The sequence below is a fragment of the Anoplophora glabripennis genome, unplaced genomic scaffold (assembly GCF_000390285.2).
Source record: "Anoplophora glabripennis isolate ALB-LARVAE unplaced genomic scaffold, Agla_2.0 scaffold152, whole genome shotgun sequence".
Taxonomy (NCBI): domain Eukaryota; kingdom Metazoa; phylum Arthropoda; class Insecta; order Coleoptera; family Cerambycidae; genus Anoplophora; species Anoplophora glabripennis.
This window is the reverse complement of record NW_019416497.1, coordinates 641631-665047: the sequence shown is the minus strand read 5'-3', so window position 1 is coordinate 665047 and position 23417 is coordinate 641631. Positions and strand designations below refer to the sequence as shown.

At 32.0% G+C, this 23417-nt stretch overlaps 1 protein-coding gene across 1 annotated transcript in view; it reads right to left on the bottom strand.

The window, feature by feature from the left end:
• Window positions 1-4167: 4167 nt before the first annotated feature.
• The window catches only part of LOC108908069 (kinesin-like protein unc-104), a 115604-nt gene continuing 96354 nt past the window's right edge, over window positions 4168-23417 (bottom strand). The window contains exons 16-24 of the mRNA XM_018711981.1: window positions 17041-17366; window positions 16722-16977; window positions 15180-15270; window positions 14643-14993; window positions 14277-14585; window positions 14020-14209; window positions 10935-11228; window positions 10079-10473; window positions 4168-7387 (exon numbers count right to left, since the gene is read on the bottom strand). Of these exons, the coding sequence (XP_018567497.1) occupies window positions 7079-7387; window positions 10079-10473; window positions 10935-11228; window positions 14020-14209; window positions 14277-14585; window positions 14643-14993; window positions 15180-15270; window positions 16722-16977; window positions 17041-17366 (2521 nt within the window). The 3' untranslated portion in view covers window positions 4168-7078. The remainder of the gene's footprint in view (window positions 7388-10078; window positions 10474-10934; window positions 11229-14019; window positions 14210-14276; window positions 14586-14642; window positions 14994-15179; window positions 15271-16721; window positions 16978-17040; window positions 17367-23417) is intronic.

Below are 23417 nucleotides of genomic sequence, written 5' to 3'. Positions count from 1 at the left end.
CAAGTACAAAACAAACTACAACATATGCTGAAAATGTCCACCACCATTTTCGATCCACGCACAAGACACCTTCGAATCCAATTTTTGCGAACTCACTGGAAAACACCTCAAGAAAATGAAATAGTGGTAAGCAAAAAACACTCCACGGTCCAATTCCAGATAACAACACCAACTGAATTGCGTATTGTTGGCCAGGTTAGTACCTCGTGTTAATCGCTGCGCCGTTGCCACATTGCTCGATATAAATTTTATCGAATCTTGGAAACCTGAACTGTTTCAGATTTTGTTGAAACAATTGCTGGACTTTATAAAAATTTGAATNTTTCAAATAGTAGAAGAGCTAGAGAGGAACTGATGTCAGGAATGCTTTCGGTTTTCTTTTTGGTTCAAAACCTATTTCAAAAAATCATTCAGTACAGTAAATCTGTTATCGGGTATCATAATTCTACCACATATTTGGAGTGACGTCAATAAAGTCCTGCCCATTTTGTCATTTAATAACAATTTGACATAGTTGACTAATTTGAAAATACTTTAATATCCAAAATTTAATCGAATTATAAAATAAAAGGAGATTAGCCAACAATATAATTATATTGGTTGTCACAGGCTCCTTTATAAATTAGAAGGTACTTATACAGGGTGTGTAAGAAGTATGACTGCCTGACGATTAACAGTTTTCAAAATACAGCAAATTAATATTGGGGAGTTTCATCACGTGACACAGCGGTACACAACTGATGCACACCACGTGTGTACGCGGTAGACTTATCCTACAAAAAAATGTAAACAGCTATTATTGTGAAACATTTAGTAAATTTTAAGACAATTGTTTTCCAGTTTTTAAATAAATAAAATAAAATGTATCGATTTTGTAGTACTAAGATAATAATTTAGGCACTTACCAAAAAGCAAAATTCAGTAATTTTTAAATGCACCAAGTATAAAACAAACTATAACATATGTTCAAAATGTCCACCACCATTTCTGATGCATGCACACGACACCTTCGAATCCAATTTTCGTGCACTAGCTGGAAAACACCTCAAGAAAATGAAATAGTGGTACGCAAAAAACACTCAGACACAGTCCAACTCCAGATATCAACTAAATTGCGTAATGCCGGACAGCTTAGTATCTCGTGTTAACCGCCGCGCCGGCGCCGTTGTCACATTGCTCGATATGAATTTTATCGAATTTTAAATTTATTACGCTAATTATTATTTAGAATTAAGCACAAAGCTTTTTTGAAGAAGTTCAAAAAAGTGATAAACATTGTATTTTATGGTATTCTATGCACGCATTTATGTCAATGTTCCTTAATTAATTGAACTTTTGTACATCAAGTTGGAGATTTTGATAATTTTTTCTCGGAAATGGTTGAGTTTAGGATTCATCTTATATAAGGTTTTTTTATTTATTTTAATTAAGGCAGTCAAACTTCTAACACTTTGCATAAACTATAGAATCCAATATTCACCGTTAAATGGCAGTACCAACCAAAATTCTTCGACATTATAAAGCATTGTAGATACGACTAATGTTCTATTATTCTGAGAAAAAAGCTGATTAAAATGAAGTATTGTACCTAAACAATTATTTAGGTACGCCTAGACATCATTTTCAGGTGCATTTTGCGGCATAGATCACACTAGTATTATGATAAAAACGTAAAATGCCTGTTAATGGCAGTACCATTTATGTTTTGGGACAACGATCAGCTGTTATTTGGGATCATTACAAAGAGCTTTCGTCAATGATGTAAATTGAAGAAAACTGAACTGTTTCAGATTTTGTTGAAACAATTGCTGGACTTTATAAAAATTTTAATATTATGTGATGATACAATAAAAGTGTTGTTACTTACACTCAAGATCTGTTCGTGTATCGAAGAAGAATACTACTATTTTTTGTACAAAACAAAAAAAAATGGAATGAAGGTGTAGACAGCAACTGTTTTTACCCTTGTATGGAAGTTGTTACGATGTAATTAATAATTGTTTTTGATAATAGACTATTATCTGAATTCAGTTTCTTTATTTCATATAATACTTATACAATTATACAATAATAATAAGAACGACAAATGGTTTTTGTCAAATAAACAATAAATTACAAATTCCCTAAATTGTTCTACTTAATATTTAGTAGTACGTAATACATATTTTATACATTCATAGCTTATAGTAAAGCATAGCAGATGTGTGTCATAGGGAGAAAATAACGATTATAAACTATAAAAATAAATATATGATTTTTAACAAGCTCCTACAACAAATATAAATTTTCAAACTGCAATTTTCTATTACATTCTGCGAAAATAATGATAAAATACTTACAGGGTGAATATGAATCTTTTTTTAAGATCGACTTATTAAACAAAATATGAACTAAACACTGTATAATGAAATATAGAAAATATTTTTATTTGCGGAATGTTTCGAATTCACCCTGTAATTAAAAGTCAGTCACATGGTCATTTATGTAAGAATCCAACTTACAAATGCCAGATACTTAACCAATGAAAATAAAAATGATAAAAAATTACTTGTTAAAAATGAAATCATTTGAATTGTGCAATTACTTGTATATACAAAATAAAATTGAGAATCAAAGAATGGAAAGAATATTGTTTAAATATACATTTAAAAACAATTATATCCCAGACAAGATTTTATTATCAGACAACATAATAGGAAAAAAAATATGTATAATTAAAAAATATTTAAAATAAAGTGATATACAGCGTCCCAAGATGAGGATGTTTATCAGAGAAATATATAAAAAGTGGTACAAAGTAAAGGATGGTCAAATTAGAGAAAAGTTGTCATTAGCCACTGAAACATACATATTTCAGATCTTTTCAGATTAAGGTAATTTGAAAAAAGTGATTTTTTTATTTTCAATTTAATATTTTGCCAAAAAACTTTAATAAATGCCTCATGAGAAACAAAGTTTTGTTTTCAATTTACAACATTAACTATTTTTTTAAATATGTCTCTTTAAAATAGACTGTTTTGAAGTGTTGCTGGTTATTACTTGTTTAATACACTTCAGAAAATTTTGAATACATTATCAAGTCCCTTTCTTTGTACAATAACTTTCTATAGTCAAAAGCTTATTTGTAATCAGACATAACCCACATTCTTTTAAAATAAGAGGTTTTTGTGTCAGTTCTGCGGCACGTGATAATTTTGCGTTGATGACGGTAAACTGAAAACAAAAAATTGGGTAGTAAAATTGACGTGATTGAATTTTCATGACAAAATAATGAACTACTCATTTGGCTTTATTTTCAAGGTACCAAGTGTTAAAATTTGAAAAAATATCACATTTTCTGAAATATTTAGAATGTTTGACGTACATTTGGACCACTGATCTATCTAAGTAGAAGTAAAAATCCTCTAAGTTGACACAAATATGTCAACTGGTGGCGGAGATACAACGGGTCAGTACTATTGGCAGCTTCAGAATTTCGACTACGATGAGTATTCTGCAAATTCGATTAGTGCTTTTTATTATCAATGCAATTCTAGAGAACTAATTTTTTTCTATTAAAAGGTGTGAACCAGCACAGTTAAGTAAATAAAAAATAACTCTAAAACTATTTATTCCACTAAAATTGTTTAGGGAATTTTTTATTAGAAATACAATTTTAAAACAACGTAGTGTGTCAAAAGTTCAAAAAATCTCTCGCATGAACATTTTTAGGAACTGCCCCCGTAGTTAATTAAAAAATTTTACAGCAATATTTTTTTTATTTTCGACACGTATTTCAACTTGTATTTCTAACCAAAAAATCCCATAAAACTTTCTGTGAAATGAATAGTGTTACAATTATTTTCGGTTTACTTAACTGTGTTTTTTAACTCACTTTAATATATAAAAAAATAACACACTAAAATGGGTTGTTCTTCGAAAATGCAAGACAAAACACTAATCGGATTTGCAGAATATTCATTGGCGCATAAGTTCTAAGACTTCTAATGGTACTGACCTCTGGTATCTCCATCACTGGTTAACATAATTGTGAATCAACTTAGCAGGTTTTTATGCGTACTTAGATAAATGATAAATGTGACATATTTTTCTAATTTTAACATCCTGTGTCTCAAAAACGAGGTAAACTAAGACCCAAGTTCATATATCTTTTGTTTAAAATTTAAAATAAAATAACTAAGTCAGATTGTACATCCCAAACAAATTTTAGTGGTTAACTCTGTATTTGTGTTATAAAATGGAACAAAACTGGCCCCAGCAATAAAAAGCTGACCAAGACTTGATTTTTTGTTTGCTTCCATTAAGTGGAAGAGCATCTAATTTGATGTTGATAAAAGAGATCAGATCATCGTTGTCAAAATATACGAGTCAAATAAAATATTTATTTATGTCGTAAATAACTGTCATGCTGTGTACTGTGTACTGTACTGTACTGTGTACTTTTTACGCTTACATTATTTTTTCAAATAACAGCAACGATGAAGATACTATCAGATAATAAAAATTATCCCTATTTACTCTAGAAATTCTTATTAAAAGCGGCAAGTTAGATGAAACCCAACGGGATCGTCCATCGTTGAAAATTCAAAAACCGACTGAATGTCAGGTCGTTTGGATCGCGGTGGGTTGTTATTTTGTCGTTAGACACCGGTTCTGGTCTAGACAATATTATAATGTTAAAACTTAATTCGAACATTTTAAATTTTGTGTTTACACCTGTGGAGACCCAAAACTTCAAATAGCTTGTACAGGTTCCACCCACCGATAGGCCTCCATAGCGCAGTTTGTATGCTCCCTACTGTGAAGCTGAAGGTTCGTATTTTTAATCGCGGGCAGGTCGGACTTTTTTTTGGAAAATGTTATTATCAAAGTTTTACATACAAGGTATTTAAGGAAGTAATGTACACGGTGTGCCAAAAAATGTTATATTTACCGGCCAGTGGGGAGTACACCGTCCAGCGTTGACAGTCACAAGTGAAAGATATTAAGTGGGCGAATGCTGACTTTCTAGTATTCACCTTAATTGCATATTGATTTCAGCTTACCGTTAACTGTGCAGCGGCCTTAAATTTACACCGTTTCAGTGGTTCCCCAATACTGTAACTTAATTTTTAATTTGAGCTATCCTGTATTTTTCACCGTTCGTAATTGACATCCTCATGTGGGACACAGTGTATAAAGTTATATTAAAAATGTGTTATGTATAGAATCATGGCTGGGAAAACTAGAAACCTTAAAATATATTGACAATGTAAATGAAAAAGTAAACACCCTGTACATTATACATTTACTGTGCCCAAACGTAAGGAAAATTTGGTGTTTATTTTACATTAACAATTACAATACTGAATATTGCACTAAAAAAAATGAGGCCTTAACGTTAGAAGTTTCTTTTAATATAAAGGTGAAGATTTTAGATTGGTACATGTATGTATTCTCATTATATTTAGATTTTAGAGTAAGCTTTCTTAACTTCTTTTGAAAACATTGAGATCAATCCAAAAATTAGGTATAAACATTAAAACATCATTTGAGATTCGTATTTAACAAAGTTATATATCTTTTTCTTACCGCGATACAATTCCTCTTTAAATAAATTCTACTATATATTTTATTTCACCTTAAACTCTATCCATTTGATCACTGAAATTCACATTCAGACATTATACAGTGTAAAAAATTTTTATGAAATAAATTAGATGACTAGAATAAAATCGTATTAAATAATCTTTTATAAGAATGTATGGAACCCGTGAAATTAAAGTTTAACTTGTAAAAGAAATCACAACCTTCAATGTCTCCAAGAAACTTTTCAAATTAGTTTTTTTTTGGGAAAATATAATATAGACTATATTAATGTCAGCAAAGTTGTGACGATTTATATATAGTGACTTTTATATAATTAAAAGTATTTGTTTTTAGATGGTACAAACTGGGTGCCCGTTTCCCGAGCCGCAGCGTGGGGTTTTTGGTTATTTCAAGAAGTACAAGATCGGTCAAATTAGGGCAATGTTGCAGAATTTGATGACAAATAAAATGCCAAACAAAGATTTAATAATCTATCTTTTTCATTTTGAAGTTATGGACGAAAAACTCAACATTTGATTTCCGTTTTAATTTTTTTTTAATCAAACATTTATCAGGGCAAATTTTTTATTATTATTAGCTGTAGATTTATCAAGGTGGAGGAATGTTTGTTATTCTTACAGACTCACTCACTTTTTAATTCAACTAGTTTTTCTGGTTACGGTGATGTGTCTTATGACACGGTTTACACTTTTGTTTTTGCCTAAATACCGAGATATAAATTTTTACGCAGAATGTTTTGGAATCATAACATCAAATGTTACTCCAAACGAAATTTTGACAGTTCGATTGACTTTTTATTGACATTTCAGTGTAGAGTGATAAAAATCAATTTTTTCATGAAACTAAGCCATATATTCTTCAAATTAAAATAATAAATTTAAAGCCTATTTCATCCTTCTTCTTGTGAAGATTGCATTTTTACTTCTTCGAACTCTGACACTGCGCACGATAAAATTTAACCTATGTCAAGTTTTTTTGTATCAATAGATGGTTGTTTTGTTTTCAAAGCAATCTTTGTAAAAATGGAAAAATTGTTAAAAATGTGCCAAATTCAATAATCCAAAAATCCAATATACCATTCATTAGAAAAACAAAAGTTTGATTGTAATTCCTTTCTTACTAGGCGACACGAGTGAAACACAAGAAAGCCTGAATATAAAACTAGGTCCTTGACTAACAAATCTGAAACAAAAATCAAAATTTTAACTTCATCGACAATTTCAAAATGAAGAAAAGAGGGAAATTTTTTTTTGGCATGTTAATTGTTACTAAATTTCACGACTTTACCCTAATCTGACTGGCCTTGTATCACTAAAGATAACTGAGATCTCCATCTCCGGCTCAAAAAACGGGTACCTGATTCACATACTCGTTCTTAAACGAATTATATAAAAACTGGATACATATAAATAAAAATCACAACTTCTGGAACATACAATACACATTAAAGCTACTAATAAACCAGTACGGATTCCATAGTGATTAAATCTCACTTTACGTTTACCACGACCTCTTTGGTCTCATTTGCATTTTGTGGGTTGCGTCTTGCCGACTTGGACCTAATCTGACCAGCGAGAAGAGGATTGATGGCGTATAACCAGTCGTGAACTTCCTTTTCGTGAAGGGTTTGAAGCAGGTAGCCTCTATGTTTGCTTACTACGCTGAATGTGTTTGGTAGGCGGACCATCGCCAGCTGATCTTCTGAATATTCTACTTGAGCGGTCGCTAAGTTAATTAGGGCTCTCTCAACGGGATCCTTTTCATCTCTAAATATAAATACATATGGTCGACGTACGGCCTAAAGCAAAGAGAAAATTTTGAAATTTACTGTTGATACACCGAGATATATGTACAAAGTAGTAGAATATTATGTGTTTACACATATAGAGCCTTCATAAATAATTACAAGCCACGTGACCAATAATGTTGGCAATTAAATTTCGGCAAAATTAAAACAATAAGATCAAGATTACATTAAAATAGAACATTCTGTTTCTTCGGCTGTGATTGGTGCAATTTTTCACGACATTCTATTCAATCAATCAGCGATCACATTATCCCGTAATGGATTGTCATTGTTCAATGTAAACGAGTCATTAATTGAATCCAAGATTTAGAGAGTTTTCCTTATCAGTACCAATCGTGCAGTGTTGGGTTGCCTAAACTCAGCGGTCACGTGGTTTGTAATTTATGAAGGCTCTGTAAATTATTAAATGATCAACGGGATAACTTAAAAATTTTTTACCAATGTCAGAAAATTTATTACAGTAATTTAACAAAGTGGTTTTTTTTTTTTTTTCATTTTAACGTTATTTAAACCCTTCAAAAATATTTTAAAAAATGTGACCTGCAATTAAAAAAGTAAAGTAAGTAAAAGTAAAACTGACGTAGTTTTCCAACAAATTTTGGTGTTTATAGGCCTTTAGGATTCAGTTTAAGTAAGAAGTTTCCTGTTTGACACACAATGCATGTCTTTATATTTGGTGGCATTGACTGTGATTAATGTGAGAATTAAGATAAACACTATTTGTTCTATACAGGACAGAAATATGTGCCAACATTTCAACCACATATTTAACTCGTTAAAAGAAATGACTTGTCTAATAAATATTTTCAACACTTACATTTTTGGCATGTATTTTATACCTATTAAAATAATGTTAATGAACTGCCTACAGATTAAAAAATAATTACACGAAAACTGCTGTATGTTTTCCATTGGGTTACAAGCAATATTCATATGAACGAAGACGAAAAATCCTAGTCAAATTAGTCACTACTTTCATATAATTGAAATGTCATCTTGACAATCTAGATACCTTGCAAATTTTAATACTGGTATTTACTGGATACGAAAATATGCCAAAAAATCGATATTTCAACGCTCAGAAAATATATAGAACAGTTGGTACAGAGACGCGATCAAAACAACTGTCAAATTTTTAATCTGAGTATCAGCCCTATTTTGTTTTAAATACGCTAGTCAAACTACAGTTTATAACTAATACCCAATACATCCTCCATTTTCTTTCACTCTAATACACATAAAATATTGGAACGATTGTCTGTGATAAATTATGAGACTATGAAGACATTTATACCATTATTGTATCTCATTTTAGCGCATTTAACAAATAATGAATTCAAGTCCATAACGACTGTTTTTGATATTAGGACACACTCGTGAGGTAATGGCAATCTTAAAACGGTTCTGGTGTAAATAACATATGATGTTTTATGGAATGATTCACTATCTTGAACTTTTTTGCTAGCCTGCATAGCAAAAGCCGGGTACTCATAAGCGCTCCGTAACTGTATTTGTATCATGTATTGTACCATAACTTTACAGTGTGTATGTCTTGTGTTTCGTGTTTGCAAACAGGCAACGATACATTTTGGCCATCCCATTGTCAGTAAATGTTATGAAACAAAGAGGAGCAGTCTAATAGTGTGGACAGTTCGTAGTAGGAGCACAAGTTAGCATGTGTCACTGTATCAGTCAGTGTTGCGATATTTATTCTGTAAAGTTTGGGTGCGATCATGGAATGGAGTGAAGAAAAGTGCTTACATTCAATCGAGGCGTACAAAAATACCCCAATTTTGCGGGATCCGAAAAATATATATTTTTCACAAAATCTTTGTGGACGCTTATGATCTACCCTTATGTATAAATATAATATAAGCAGCACTTGCTATCATAATAGATTCATCTGGAGATAACATGTTTTTACAAACATTGCAAATAAAGAAGAACTATTAGACAATATAGTTGTCGCTCTCGATGTATTAAATGTATGGTTAAAATGTATATATTTTTGGTTATCCTGTAATGAGCTGCTTTTTTATTTTTAAGTATTGACAAATAAAAAATATAAGAGGTAGAATCTAAAAGAATGGGGTAGTTTCCTTCGATTGCAAAGAAAATTAGTTAAATTAATTGGTAGTTTGTTTCTTACTTTAATATTTCATTTTAAGTGTTTGTGGTTATATTAGGAAAATCACTAATTTTTTTTTGTTATACTGATGGGATAAAATAATTGTTTGCAATTTCAGCATTAAATATACAAGACAAGAGGGTCCATTTATTTATTGACATCGCCCACAGTTTTAAGGGAAGTTAAGCTGTTCGTGGCCAGGGGGCAGTGCAGTCCATGCCCTCAGATTTAAAAAAGTGGGCCTCAAAAAGAGGCAATATGTTGCTTAAATTATTATAATATGCCAATAAAAGTAATAAATACAATAAATACTAATACGTCACTGCCCAGTGGGCATTGCAATCGACACCCTAAGATCTCATAAATTATGCATTTGTCATTGTTAATATGTACTTTTATGAAGTGCATCTTTTTCCTTTAAAGTTGAAGGAAATTATTCCATTAAAATAAGAATTTAACTCAAAATAAGAATGAAATCCAAGAGCCATTTTTAGTTACGTTGAGAAAATATTTATATGGAAATGCAAAAATTATACAAAAACAGAAAAACTTACCACCCATCTCTTTTTCCATCCATGTGTCTTATGTTCCAATACATTGAGATAGCCTTTCCTTGCTACAACTGGTGAAATTCTAATCTCTTCCATATCCGGTACATATAATACAAGTTCTGGATCTCTTGGTCCTGGGGGCGAAGCTGGAACAGGAGGGAAGGGTGCACATTCTCCGGGTAAAGCGGCCCGTTCTGGAGAGCACAGTTCAATGGAACCGTTAGACATTACACTCGAAATCATGCTTGTACTCATTTCGGTAATTTCGTCGGAAGGACTGGCCACGTCATTATCTTTGATATTATTTGAGCTATCCCGATGCCTACCTTGTATCAGACGTACGCATTTCTTGAGTAGCTCCTTCTCCCGTTCACTGTATTCATATGTGTCGTTATTTGCTGAAAAAATGAAAAAATTACTTTAAAAGAGACAGCAAGTACTCGTTCTTTCGTATGAATTGAAAATAACCATTGATTTACACGATACTTTTTTACGTAAAGTTTATAAACAATTGCAACAATTTTGGGGAATTACTTCTCATCTTTCCCGAAGAGATAGACAAAAAGTAGTTCAGATGTCTCGGGTTCGAGTTTTGAGAAAAAACTTATTATATAAGATAAACTATAATATACTAAATCTCAACAACTTACTTATCTGTTAAAAGAGGTATTTTATTCAGTTCTTTGCATAAAATCAATGCAATTAAAAACTTTTTTTAATAGGAAGAATTTCCACAATCTTTTTCTTCTGTAAACGAGCAATCATTTGCTCTATAACAATGCTCTTAGAAATGGGGGATTGGGATCATCGAGGTCCGGATAATCGAGTCTATATTGTACTTATTTTTACAATTACTCACCTGCAACGTTAATATTATTATTTTTGGCAACCATATTACAAACTTCCTTTTCGCTTTTGGTATATTCTAAGTGATATTTATTGTAGTTCAGGGCTCTGTCCAGACCCAGCCTTTCTCTTAGTAATAACGTGTGTCGAACCCTTTCAACTTCTTCCAAACGTGTCAATTTTTCTAACTCCCATTGATGGTCGAATATGAGGGAATCTCCCCTTGGCCTCCAGCCATGTAAGTTTTCTTCTCCACGAACATAGGTGGAACTTGTGTCTAATACACGTCGTTGTCTCCTTTGCACACCTAGAAGAAAACAAAAAATATAGCATAGTCTGTAAGTGAGGTTCAACTTTATAATAAACCTTAAAAGGTGACAGAAAAAGCAATTCTGAGAGGAAAATTTCTTATAAACATAGTTTTTTGCAAAAGAGAAAATATGTAATTATTGAAATTACTTTTAAACGAGGATGGAGATGACAGTTGGCAGTTAATTATTTTATTAAAAAACAAGACAGTATTTCCATATTTTCCAAGGTATATGTGATGTTTTATTAGCCGACAAAATAATAAAATAATTACATGCTGTATAACAATTTAGGGGACTAAGTTGATGACTGTTAAGAAGGAATGAGAGCACTTAGGAATGAAGACAGAAAGTCATTAGATAAATATTTTGTCAGTGAAAATGAACCTTACACGATGGAACATATTCAGTTCAGAGAGAGTAGAGTATGTATTATATTGTTTATGCAGACGATCAACATATCTGATAATACTTCGCAGTGAGTAGGATCCCAGGATAGGCGATCCTATTGGTATGAACATTGATGTAGAAAATTTTTCAGCAAGATGCATAAGAACTGTGTTTTATACGACAACTCCTGTGGAGAAAACCAATGATAAAATATTAAGAAACGGAGGAAGTAAAAGTTGAACTATTAAGTAATTGGCAAAGTTTGTGTGTACATTGGTTGACTTGGCTTAATAAAGCTACCTTAAAAACCTTTCTATATCAAATTTCATTGAATTGACTAAAAGAACTATATATTATAACTTTTTAAGAAAACAATATTTTACTAAAGTAACGTGATCTAATTCGCTTTATCCAAGGAAGGTATCCATTAAGTATGCTTATCCACGTTCGGGCTTCCTCTGCATTTATAAGAAATTTTCTTTACAAAATTACTTGCCATTATCTTCAAAGACCTTGTAATAAAGTTGGCCCACTTCATGTAAGCGCAGTATTTTTTATATTTTGTAATTCCTTAATTTTAAAAAAACATTTATTCACTACATGCAATATTGAAAAAAGACATATATCATGCAAACTTTTAGTGTACACTGTGTTTTGTTGAATTTGTAAGGAAAAATTCCACCACTAAAATGAAATTAAATTTTACATAAAATGTCTGCCTGAATTATTTAATTAAAACATGCAAATATTTTTGTATTCTCTAAGAAATATTTGATTTTTCAGTTGATATGTTTTTTAATTAAAAATTTATGTGATATGCTGGGTTATTGATAATTTCTGAGTTGCACTAATATAAAGTGATACTTAGGACAGTTCTACAATGCAGATATATACCAAAACATCCCTATAACCTTATTGACTAGCAGCTAGACTGTTCTGAGACATTGATTATTCCGTCGGACGTGAGCTCTCAAATGTTTCTTTATCATTTCTGTTTTGTAATAATTTCAAACTGTTATTTATCAAATTCTGAATTTAAAAGTAATAAATAACATACACTTAAAACTTGAGTTTGTCAGTCTATGACACAGTTTGTAGCCCAGAAGGCAGCGAACTTTTTTGATGACCAAAAGAGCAAAAGCTGAAAAGTTTTCCTACGCTTCGTTTGATATCACTAGTAAGTGAATCGACCTTCAACTCGCGCACCTCCGGCGGGAGGTGTAGTTGCGGCAGCATGCCACACACGTAAAATAATCATTAAAAAAAATTAATACCGCAAAAGCTGAGACTTTGTCGACAAGTTGATTATGTTATAAACAAACGAAAAAACGCAATCAGCTGACTTTAGAGTAGGGAGTTATGCTTCAGCTTTTCACCTAAACAAGTAATAGTAGTGGTAATAGTTTAAATAACTAGATGGCTTTCACAGGGTGTAACGACACTTAGAGTGTACGATAATTTAAGAAACATAGAAATCTTAAAAAAATAGATAAATCTGGAACAAATACATTGAAGATGAATTTTTAGAAACAAAACGTCTGAATCTGATTCGAACTGAGGCAGTACAGTATTGGGGGTCTTGATGGCTTGCAAAAATTGGTAATAAAATTTCCAGGGTCATATTAAAAAAATGAACTTGATGATGGTTCTGGAGAGAGGAAACGTTACATATAAAAATTGATTATGCTATTCGATAGAGGACAAATGAAAAATCACTGGACCTAGGTCCCATGGACTTTTTTGATCGAAGCATTGAGGACTATTATTCGGCAAAGTTTCGTATCATTCGACTGGGACTGGTTTTCCTTAAGGGTAGTTGCGGGGTCCTTTGAAGAATGAACTGTAGACTTAAGAAATTAGTTTTCGAAAAACAAGTTTTACTTATTTATCACAATTTTTTTTTTGATGGTGTACGAACTTTTAAACATTTTGGGAACCACTGCATAGAGAACTGTCTCTCTATTTAACGAAAATTTCTAGTTTTGCGTGTGACAAAATATCATCATTAACGTACTTTAATACTATTTTAACAAATTCTATTGAAACAGAAAAAGTAATTATGTTATTTATTATCTATATAACATTTTTTAGAATTTTAACTAAAGAAACAACCTTATTGCATTCTGCACAAAAAAAAATATATATGCACTCCACTGACATCATTACCATCATTTTTGTGTTAATATTTGCCACTAATTTAAGTTTGCGTAATTTTCACAATCACGTGGGGTTCGGAATGACAATGACATCTTCTGTCAGTAACTTAAACGTGTAGTAAAATCTGTTTTGGTCATTGAGAAATAGACAAGCAAACAACAGAACGAAAAATTCTAAATAACAGAGGTTTTTAGGATATATAACATATAAGAGGCTGGGAAGAGGAGACTAAAGGGGATCTACCTGGACTACCTGCTTCACTAGCACGTCGTAACAGCAGTTCATAGACTCCCGACAAGCGATTTGCCTCTGCGTTGCGATAGCTTCCGGAGAATAAATGTTTCAAGGATCGGGGACCTGTTCTGGCATCTCTTCCGTATATCACCATGCTTAAATCTTTAGTTATTATGGCTGGACGTCCACAGTTCTCCAACTAGAATTCCAAAATATATAGATTTAGTATATTTTTTATTTGAAAAAGAATATTGAAGAAAATATACCTCCAAATATGCTGATATAGTCATGAAAATCTGTTCCCCTTGAGATGTTACTCTATTTAATAAGGGAGAATTGTGTAAAGAGCTATCCCAAGCAGCTTCGAACCTAAACATAACCCTGTCATCACCAGCTGTCTCTACATATTCGCCAGGGAACAGCCCTAAGGATAATACTGAATTGTCGTTATCTTCGTCTTCTTCTGACTCTGGACTATTCCTTATTCTTCCCACTACTAACTCCCTTATATCCTTCCATTTAATTTCAGCTGCTTGATCGTGAACTATCGTAATTCTTATTCGACGCTGGATACCCTATAAAACAATTTGCAAATGAAGTTAGGTTGAATTGAAACTAACGCAAATACGTACTTGGTGTAGTAAAAACAGTCCCCTACAAGGGAGGTCGTCGCTGTGTTCAACAACAACGGGTACGTACTCGCCATTAGGAGCTAATTCGCAAATTTCAAACCAAACCAAAACATCTACTTTGGCGTGAATGTGAGCGGTGCATGGGGACGGTAGGGCGCCAAATTTACTTGACCTCACTGGCTGGGAAATCGGTATGGATGGAGGGAGCATTCGACGAGGCGGCTGTCGCACGCTGCCCTCTAACTTGGCATCTTTGTGAAGCGGGTGCTGTTGGTAGTGGCCGAATACCTCGAAAACTATGGGTTGGGTTTTTATGTATTCTATAAACGATTTTGTGATAGACACAGTTATCTGAAAAATAATATGTTGTTGATAAGTCATTTACAAAGTACTAAAATATACGGAGTGTATTGGGATAGCAAATATGAATATGAGCTTATTTTTTAATTAAAACAGATCATTAGGAATACCTGAAACAGTTTTGAAAAATGCCAAACATTACAAGTAAGATATTAAGAAATAGTAAAAAAGACTTACATTTTGCACGTGGTAGAAACCAAGAGGTGTTCCTTTTCCTGTATTTTTCACAGGTTCAGTGGAAAATGCTTCGTCATGTCGATGAAGGAAACTAAAATAATAATCAATAGTTGAAATGTTATAAATTGCTTCTGCAACTTCTGTTAACTGAAAAACATCTAGATATACAGGATGTTAATGTTCTTTGAGCGACCTTATACTAAACGGGTTATATATATACACATGGGTCACACATTAGGGTGTTGAAATTTATACAAAAAAATCACCTTTTTAAAGCTATCTCTGAAAATATTTGATGCAGAATAAGTAAAGGACCCCGCAACTATCTTTATGGAAAACCGGTCCTGGTCGAATGGTACGAAACTTTGCCGAATGATAGTCCTCACTGTAGCGATTAAAAAAGTCCATGGGACCTAGGTCTGAAAAACTACTGTTTTGAAGCTACAGCCTTCTGAAGTTATCAAATCCATGTGCTCGATGAACATCAAGTTCAATGATTTACAGGCGTGTAAAAGAAAATATTTCTTTATAAAGCGACCAAGCTGGCTGTTTCTTGATGTATTTTCGTGTGTTGAATGCGAATCCGTGGTGAAAATAGCTGTATCATCCTTCAGTCTTCAGAAAATCGGTGAAGCACCTACTAAAGAACACCGATAGCGACACATACTGCTTGAGAGACATCTTATGTTTTTACGCATGCTGATCCGTCAACAGCATATCTACAGCATTCCTCAATCTTCAGAAAATAGCTGACGCACCTTAAGAAAACTTGGATGGTCATCGAGCACGTGAATTCGATAACCTCAGAAGGCTGTAGCTTCAGAACATTAGTTTTTCAGACCTAGGTCCCATGGACTTTTTTGATCGACACATTGAGGACAATTTTCCATAAGGATAGTTCCGGGTTATTTTATCTAATTAAAGATCTACTGAATTTCTATGCTTGTGGCGGAGACACCGGGAGACTCTCACTGAAAATGCCAGATATTCAACATCACTGGATATTTTTAATCACTTCCTTGTGGTATTTCCAAAAAATAAGATATCTTCCATTTTATTTGAAAAATTAACCATTTTCAATTTATTTATTTTCATAAATTTTCATTAATGTTTCCAAACACTACACAAAATGTAAAATTAATAGGACTACACTTTCTTAAAAAGAAGTTCGTGGGATTTTTTAAAAACAAACGATGCGAAAAAATCAATGGAATAAAATTTTTCATTTTGTTAGAGGTATAGCAGATGATATTGTGAGGAAAAAAATGCATGGTTTCTCGAATTTTTCATTATATTGTATTATTTGATATATTTAAAATTGTAATATGAATTTTTTTCGGGAAACGAGTGGTTCTATATCTTTAGAAATATTTTGGAATACATTATTTTTTTTTAATTTCAACACCCTGTATCTTAATTATTGACTTGCCTGGGTTTATATAACTTTTTTAATTTAAAATCACGCAATCACCCCCAAAAGGTTACGGACATACTTAATACCCTGTATATTGCAAAAGGTGCAAAATAGTGACTATTTCTTACTTAAACTGACAGAAAATATCAGCATATTCTGTAGAAATTCCAACAGCCTGTAAAACTGTGACCCTGAATGTGAATTCTCTTCCTATAGCAAGATGATCGGGTATGTCCTCCTCTTTTAGATCAGAAGAAACGGAACTGTCTCCACGCCCTGAATCAGCATCACACTCTATAAGTTCATCAAGTTTAATAGGATCGATATTGTTATGACCCTCAATTATCCTATCTTCAATGTTATGAATATTTCTTTCAATAATAGCTAGAGAAACAGAATGTTATAGCAACGTATATCGCATATTATACTACCATTTCATACATTTACCTTTAGGTGTTGATTCAAATGCTATCCTGGCACTTTGGCGAACTCCGACCTGATCAGAGTTGTCTTCATCCATTACAGCCTGAACGGCTACCTTCAAGTAACCTCTAACGTCTCCTTTTTCACTAACAATTGCCACTTTATGTATTAATGTAATGGGATAAAGTAAATTGCTCAGGTAAACGAAACCTCTGCCTACCATCCTAAACCAGGGAAACCTATCGTAAAATGGGTCTCCCCCTGTCAGTGATTCGACATTGTAATCGGGCGAGGTGGGTGACATTTCCGCTTCATTGTGGTACATCTCACGCATCAATTCTAAGCGTTGCCTGAAATTATGTGGTTTTAAAGGTGTCTGTAACTAGTCTAGTGTGGTGTGTTTATATACAAAGGAGTATTGTTTACAAAATAATAAACAGAAATATTAGGTTGGTGCCACCATGAGAAGAAAGAAGCTTGAAATTAAGGAAAAAATTAAAAACGAGGCTTCACAGTAAAAAGCAAGTGGAAGATAATCCAGCTAATTTACTTACTCATAATTATGTTTACAATGAAACTATGTACAAATATTAAACTATTAAGCTTGGTTACTTGAAGATTGAAAAAATAAAAAGTACATGAGAATCTTCGAAAATATTTTAGTATAAAACTAAATAGAAAGATAAATTAAGGAAAATTTTATTACTTGAATAATGAACAATTAAACTTTGTCGTTTCAATATTTCCAATAGGACCACATAAATTTTGCATTTGTTAAATTAATAATTAATTTAAATCAGCTTTTCTTTTGTCAAGTAAATTAGCTTTCAAATGTGAAGTAATATGGCACTGGATTTTAATTTCATTTATGTGCATTCCGAAATATATTTTGAATATTAGTTAAGCTACCCAACATTCCGCAGTTCATTTAATTATATCTCCTGGGCAATAGTGTAGGACGACTTAAAATGTATACCCATTTAGCCGTTCTGATGATGACCGTAATTCTATCAATAAAATTGTTACAATAATAATTATAGCAATAGCAAAATCTTATAGCAAATATTTGAAATATTTCACTGCAGATTCAAATTCTTATTTGAACATTTCATTTACTTTGTTTTCCTTATTTTTGGCACATTACCGAAACTTTCTGCCCTTATAATGAAAATCTATTTATTTAACTCTTTATTCAACATTCAGTTCAATATAGCACCCATAAGAAAAATAAATCTAACACAGATGATGGATTCTTGGAACCAAAACATAGAAACAAAATCTGAGTTCCAATGAAATCCTTTGCAAAAAGTTTCTATAATTATACCAGATTTCAAAAACTGTAAAAATAAAAAATTTACATTCTAAAGCTGGTTTGACAGCACCATTAATATAACAGTAGAATAGTCTAAAACTTTCCTCATTTAAACATTTTTCTATCTACCATAATTTTTGAGATTCCAATAAATGCATCACCAATGTGGCACATCCGATATACAAAAATTCACAGTCTTCTATTCACTCATCAGCTTTTACTAGTTACCCTGTCAGAGGTATGGAGAATAATGAATACATATTTAAAAATACAATAAATAATCCCAGATATATGTACAAACATCACAGCTTATAACTTTTTTTAGAGTGTTACACAAAAGTTGTTTTAATTTTGATCGTATCTACTATATTTTTAATTATAAAGGGTGATTTAGTCATGTCACTAATTTTAAGGGAAGATATAGGGAAAAAATGAATTTGAAAATGCATATTTATGCTGAAAAAAAAAATTTTCAAATCATTATTTAAACCCCTTTTGACTGCTTAATAAAGGTTTGTCGAGAGTAAATCTTGACCTATTATTTGGTCACTAACCGCATTTTTAATTTGTAGTAAGCGATAAGAAAAAAACAGATCTTTTTATCTAGACACATGAATGGATAAGATATTTTTTTACAATTTAAATATTAACATTATTTATTTGTTGATAAACCATAACGATAATAATTGTTTTTGAATGTTAGGTTGTCACTATACTCGACGGCCAAAAATTATAGATAGTGATTAATCGCTAGCTTTTGGACTAGTAAGGGGGATGAAGCGTGCCGGGAACGAAAATCTATTGGCGTGTCTGCGTAAAAGGCAACAAGATATATAAAATATTGAAGAAACATAACTTTGATCAATTTTAATTATTACAGCATTTTAAAACGTCCCAGTTGTGTTTTTTAATTTATAAATTTATTATAGCCATGGAATTACACCCCTCGTCTACGCTTATGCTATGACGTTTCTCAGGTCGGGCAAATCAAGTCCATTTACACCCACTAAAAAAGCATTTCCTTTTTCCTTACCAAGTGCAAAAGACAGAGATAAAATATAGATCAACGTTCAATGTAACTCAGTCTGTACATGATTATAGATTCTACCGATGTGCATGGCGAGCGGCACAAAGATAAATAATATTGAACCGTATAGAAATCATTTTATATTTTATACGCATTATGGTAATAGTGTTTTTATATTATGTATTAGTCACTCTTTATAATTTCGGCCGCCGAGTATAGTTAGTATTTTTAATATTGTTAATATTTTCACTATGTTTTAAAATTGAATATGAGTTTTTACTATTATGTTCAAATAATTATTCAGTTTGTAGTACGTATACCTAGTGACTTATTTCTTTTTAAAGTGTGGTATGGTACCTACCTACTTGAAATGCCAGTACGGCTAAAAAAAACATTCATTCGTCTAAAGCACTTTGTTAATAAAGTTAGGATCCACTGCACTTTGATTTTGAAATCAATTGCAAAATTCAAGACGACTGGGGAAATCAGCTGTTTGCTTCAACGTTCGAATGCTCTATAGTCCGTCGGGGAATTAATGAGAGTTAAGGGGTAATTTGCTTATTTTTTGAAAGGTCGAGTTAAATTTTTATTTGATTTTTTTAATGAAACCTTGTATATAATTATATTTTTATATTTCTCGTTTATATTTAGCACAACATTTTATGCTGTATTTTTATCATAATGCTGTAAATGAATGTACAATTTTGTTTCTTCAGAATATAATTTAAATTGACAAAGATGCTGGTGATGCAGCAAAGGCAAATGGAAATATTTTGGACAATGTTTGAAAGAATCAAAGTTGGAGATGCACAATTAACGCAATATACATATGTACGATGCATCCTTATGTAACACATTAATTCAATAAAGAGTACGTTAATTTTTTTTGGGCACATATTTTTAAAATGTAATTTATTTAATTTTTTCTTTTAGAACTTTTTTAACTAGTCATGTTTAAAAAATTACGGAAAAATCTGTTTTGGTAGTAATACTTTTAAATAGATAGCTTGTATTTAGATGGCAACTGAATTAGAAAAAAAATTTTGGTCACATATTTTTAGATAGTCTGAATTGAGAGGGTACCACAATAAACTGTTATAACTTTGGAATCATAATTACTAGAATATTTGTATGAGAAAGTACCCAAATTCAGTGTTTCGTTTTGTAATCAAAACGGCAGTCAGTGAAGGACATTTGTTGTCAATGTATTAATTTCAATAGTTTGTCTTATTTATCATCTACGAAAATCACAAATAAATTAGAAACAGATTTCAAAAAACATATTACAGAGAAAATAAAGTTTAAACGAAAATCTCACAACCGTCTTTTTTAGAGCCAAATGCGGGACACAAATAAAAGGTACTCTAAAATCCCTAATTTTGTAAAGCTTCTTAAAGGAGTAAACGTTAAATGGTATAAAAACAACAATTTTCCAATTAAAAAGAATCATCTATCACTGTAAGAAAAATGACAAGTTAAAAAAAAATAGCAAACAAATTTCTCTGAGTCTTTTTTTAAATTTATGCATCACATTAAGGACCAAAATACCACCAATACCACATTACTTACGACATTGTGTAGATATCTGTAATATGAGAAAGTATGTGGAAGCAAAAGTATTTACATGAAACGAACCAAAGAGGTGGTATACAGTGGCACCAACCTCGACGGTATTAAACTTGTTAGTGAGAAGCGTGATGGCGAGGATGGACACTGAGCCAGACATCTCAGTAGAGGTCGAGTAGAGTCTACATCAACTTCCGGACTCTGAATTTCTGGCACTTCTTCGTTATAGATTAGACGCATAATCTCCAATCTTTGACTTATGATTCAAAAAATATACAATTAAGATATTTCATATAATTATATAGCCTGCAATATTACATTTTATAATTCAATCACACTTACAGTGTCGTTCTTTCTTTAATTTTAGGAATAAGTTTAAATAAAGTAATATTACAGATTTCAAGCTTGTGCAGTATCTAGTGATCTATATTTTGAATAGTTTATATTGACATAATCGGCAGAAGTTAGAATTTGAGTTTTGCTTTGAAATATGAGAATAAAATTTATATACAAATTTTATAAACAAAATCAAAACATAAAGAAATTAATTTGTTACATACCAAAAGAAACTAAGGCCCCATTCACAATGCAAATTATTCAACAGTGATATAATGTATCGATTTGTTGCCGTATTCTTATTGACTCATTGCAACGGCCATATACATTCGACAAAACGATAGGAAATTAATCTCTAACTGGAAGAATAATTGATTCTATTTAATTCAGACTGATGGCATTGCAGAGATGACTGGTAGATCGTGTACTATGTACCTATTTAATTTTGCAGTTTTAGAAACGGAAAAGCAAGTACTACTTAAAAAAAAATTAGATTGCATAGATAAGTTTTTGTAGTAACAAATTGCCATCTAAGCCACTGAAGCCCAGTTTCCAAACAATTTTAATTGCCCTACTGATAACAATCGGATACATTTTCCTAGTTTTTTCCTTCCACTAATTACTCACAAAAGAAATAAATCTCTATCAGAAATGACAACACATAGTCGATAAATTTAAAACCATCACAGCTATTTTTGACATATTATGCTCAACGCCTTCGATAAACTGCTTTGTGGATGAGGTCTTTTAGAATTCATAAAAAAAGTTTCAAGTAGAGGAACAACCCAAATTTAATTAGATAGTTTACTCCAATATTTGAAGAACGGAATATAATACAATAGAACCCCGATTGTCCGTGTGTGGATTATCCGGGCTGCGGATTATCCGTGCTGTCTAGGAATTTGTGGTGACACGTTATTTTGTGTTTTTGTTCAGTACAGACCGTATTACATCATGTGTTGTGGATGACGTTTCCAATCCGCAGAAGTTGCAATTATTAGCCTATTTTTGAGTAAGTCGATATTTTAAACTTATGTAAAATATGTCAGAAAATAAAGGAAAACAGAAAAAGTTAAATAAGGACCAAAATGATTGACTGCTTAAAAATTATAGGTACTTAAAATAAATATACTAAATTTTATTTTTAATGATTTTGTGCATGTTTAGCTATGTATTGCTCTGTTTCTTTTGTAAATTTTTGATTATTTGTGTTTTTCAATTATCCGTGCCACACTCACAATCAGTCCCGTAGATCACGGATAATCGAGGTTCTACTGTACTGCATAAAAAATGATTAGAAGTAATGAAATAATAATGTACTAAAATGGTAAACCCTGATTAAAATGAAAATGGATATACCAGGTGTTTCATGAAGTTCTCCCGGCACTAATAGAGGATGTTCCTTGGGTTATTTCTAGGAAAAAAATTCATATAAACATGTGTCCGATTTGCTTTACTTATTGAGCTACACGAATTTGAAAATAAAATAATGGAAATTAATTTTCATTTTTATTTTTAGAACATCGGTAATAGTGATACATACATTCTTAATTTAAAAGGTTTTCGAAAATTCCACCTCCTACTTCAATACATTTGTCAGCACGCCTGTGAATTGCTCGCGTTGCATTTCTAATATTCACGTGCTTTTCTTTTATTTGCGTTGCAACATTAACAATTCTTTGGATTAGAGCTTCGCGTGTTTCCACTTTCTCTTGATAATCCAAATCCTTCATTCAACCCCACATGTAATCTAACGGATTGAGGTCTGGAGACCTAGCTGGCCAAATGTGCGGCCCACCTCGACCGATCCAGCGACCAGAGTAATATTCATTTAGGTAAGCAGTGACAATTCGGGTCAGCTCCATCATGTTGCAAGTACATTCTTAATCGTCTTGCCAGAGGTACATCTTCAAGCAACCGCGGGAGTTCTTCCTCTAAAAATTGTAGATACTTTGGTCCATTAAGACCACCTTCAATAATAAATGGCCTTATAAGTTGATCGTATAACATTCCACACCACACATTAGCGCTAAATTTATGTTGAAAATTACTTTCCACGGCGGCATGAGGGATGACGTCCGACCATTGATGCATGTTATGGGTGTTGTTGATACCGTCTCTGGTAAATTGTGACTCATCTGTAAATAAGATGTAGCGATA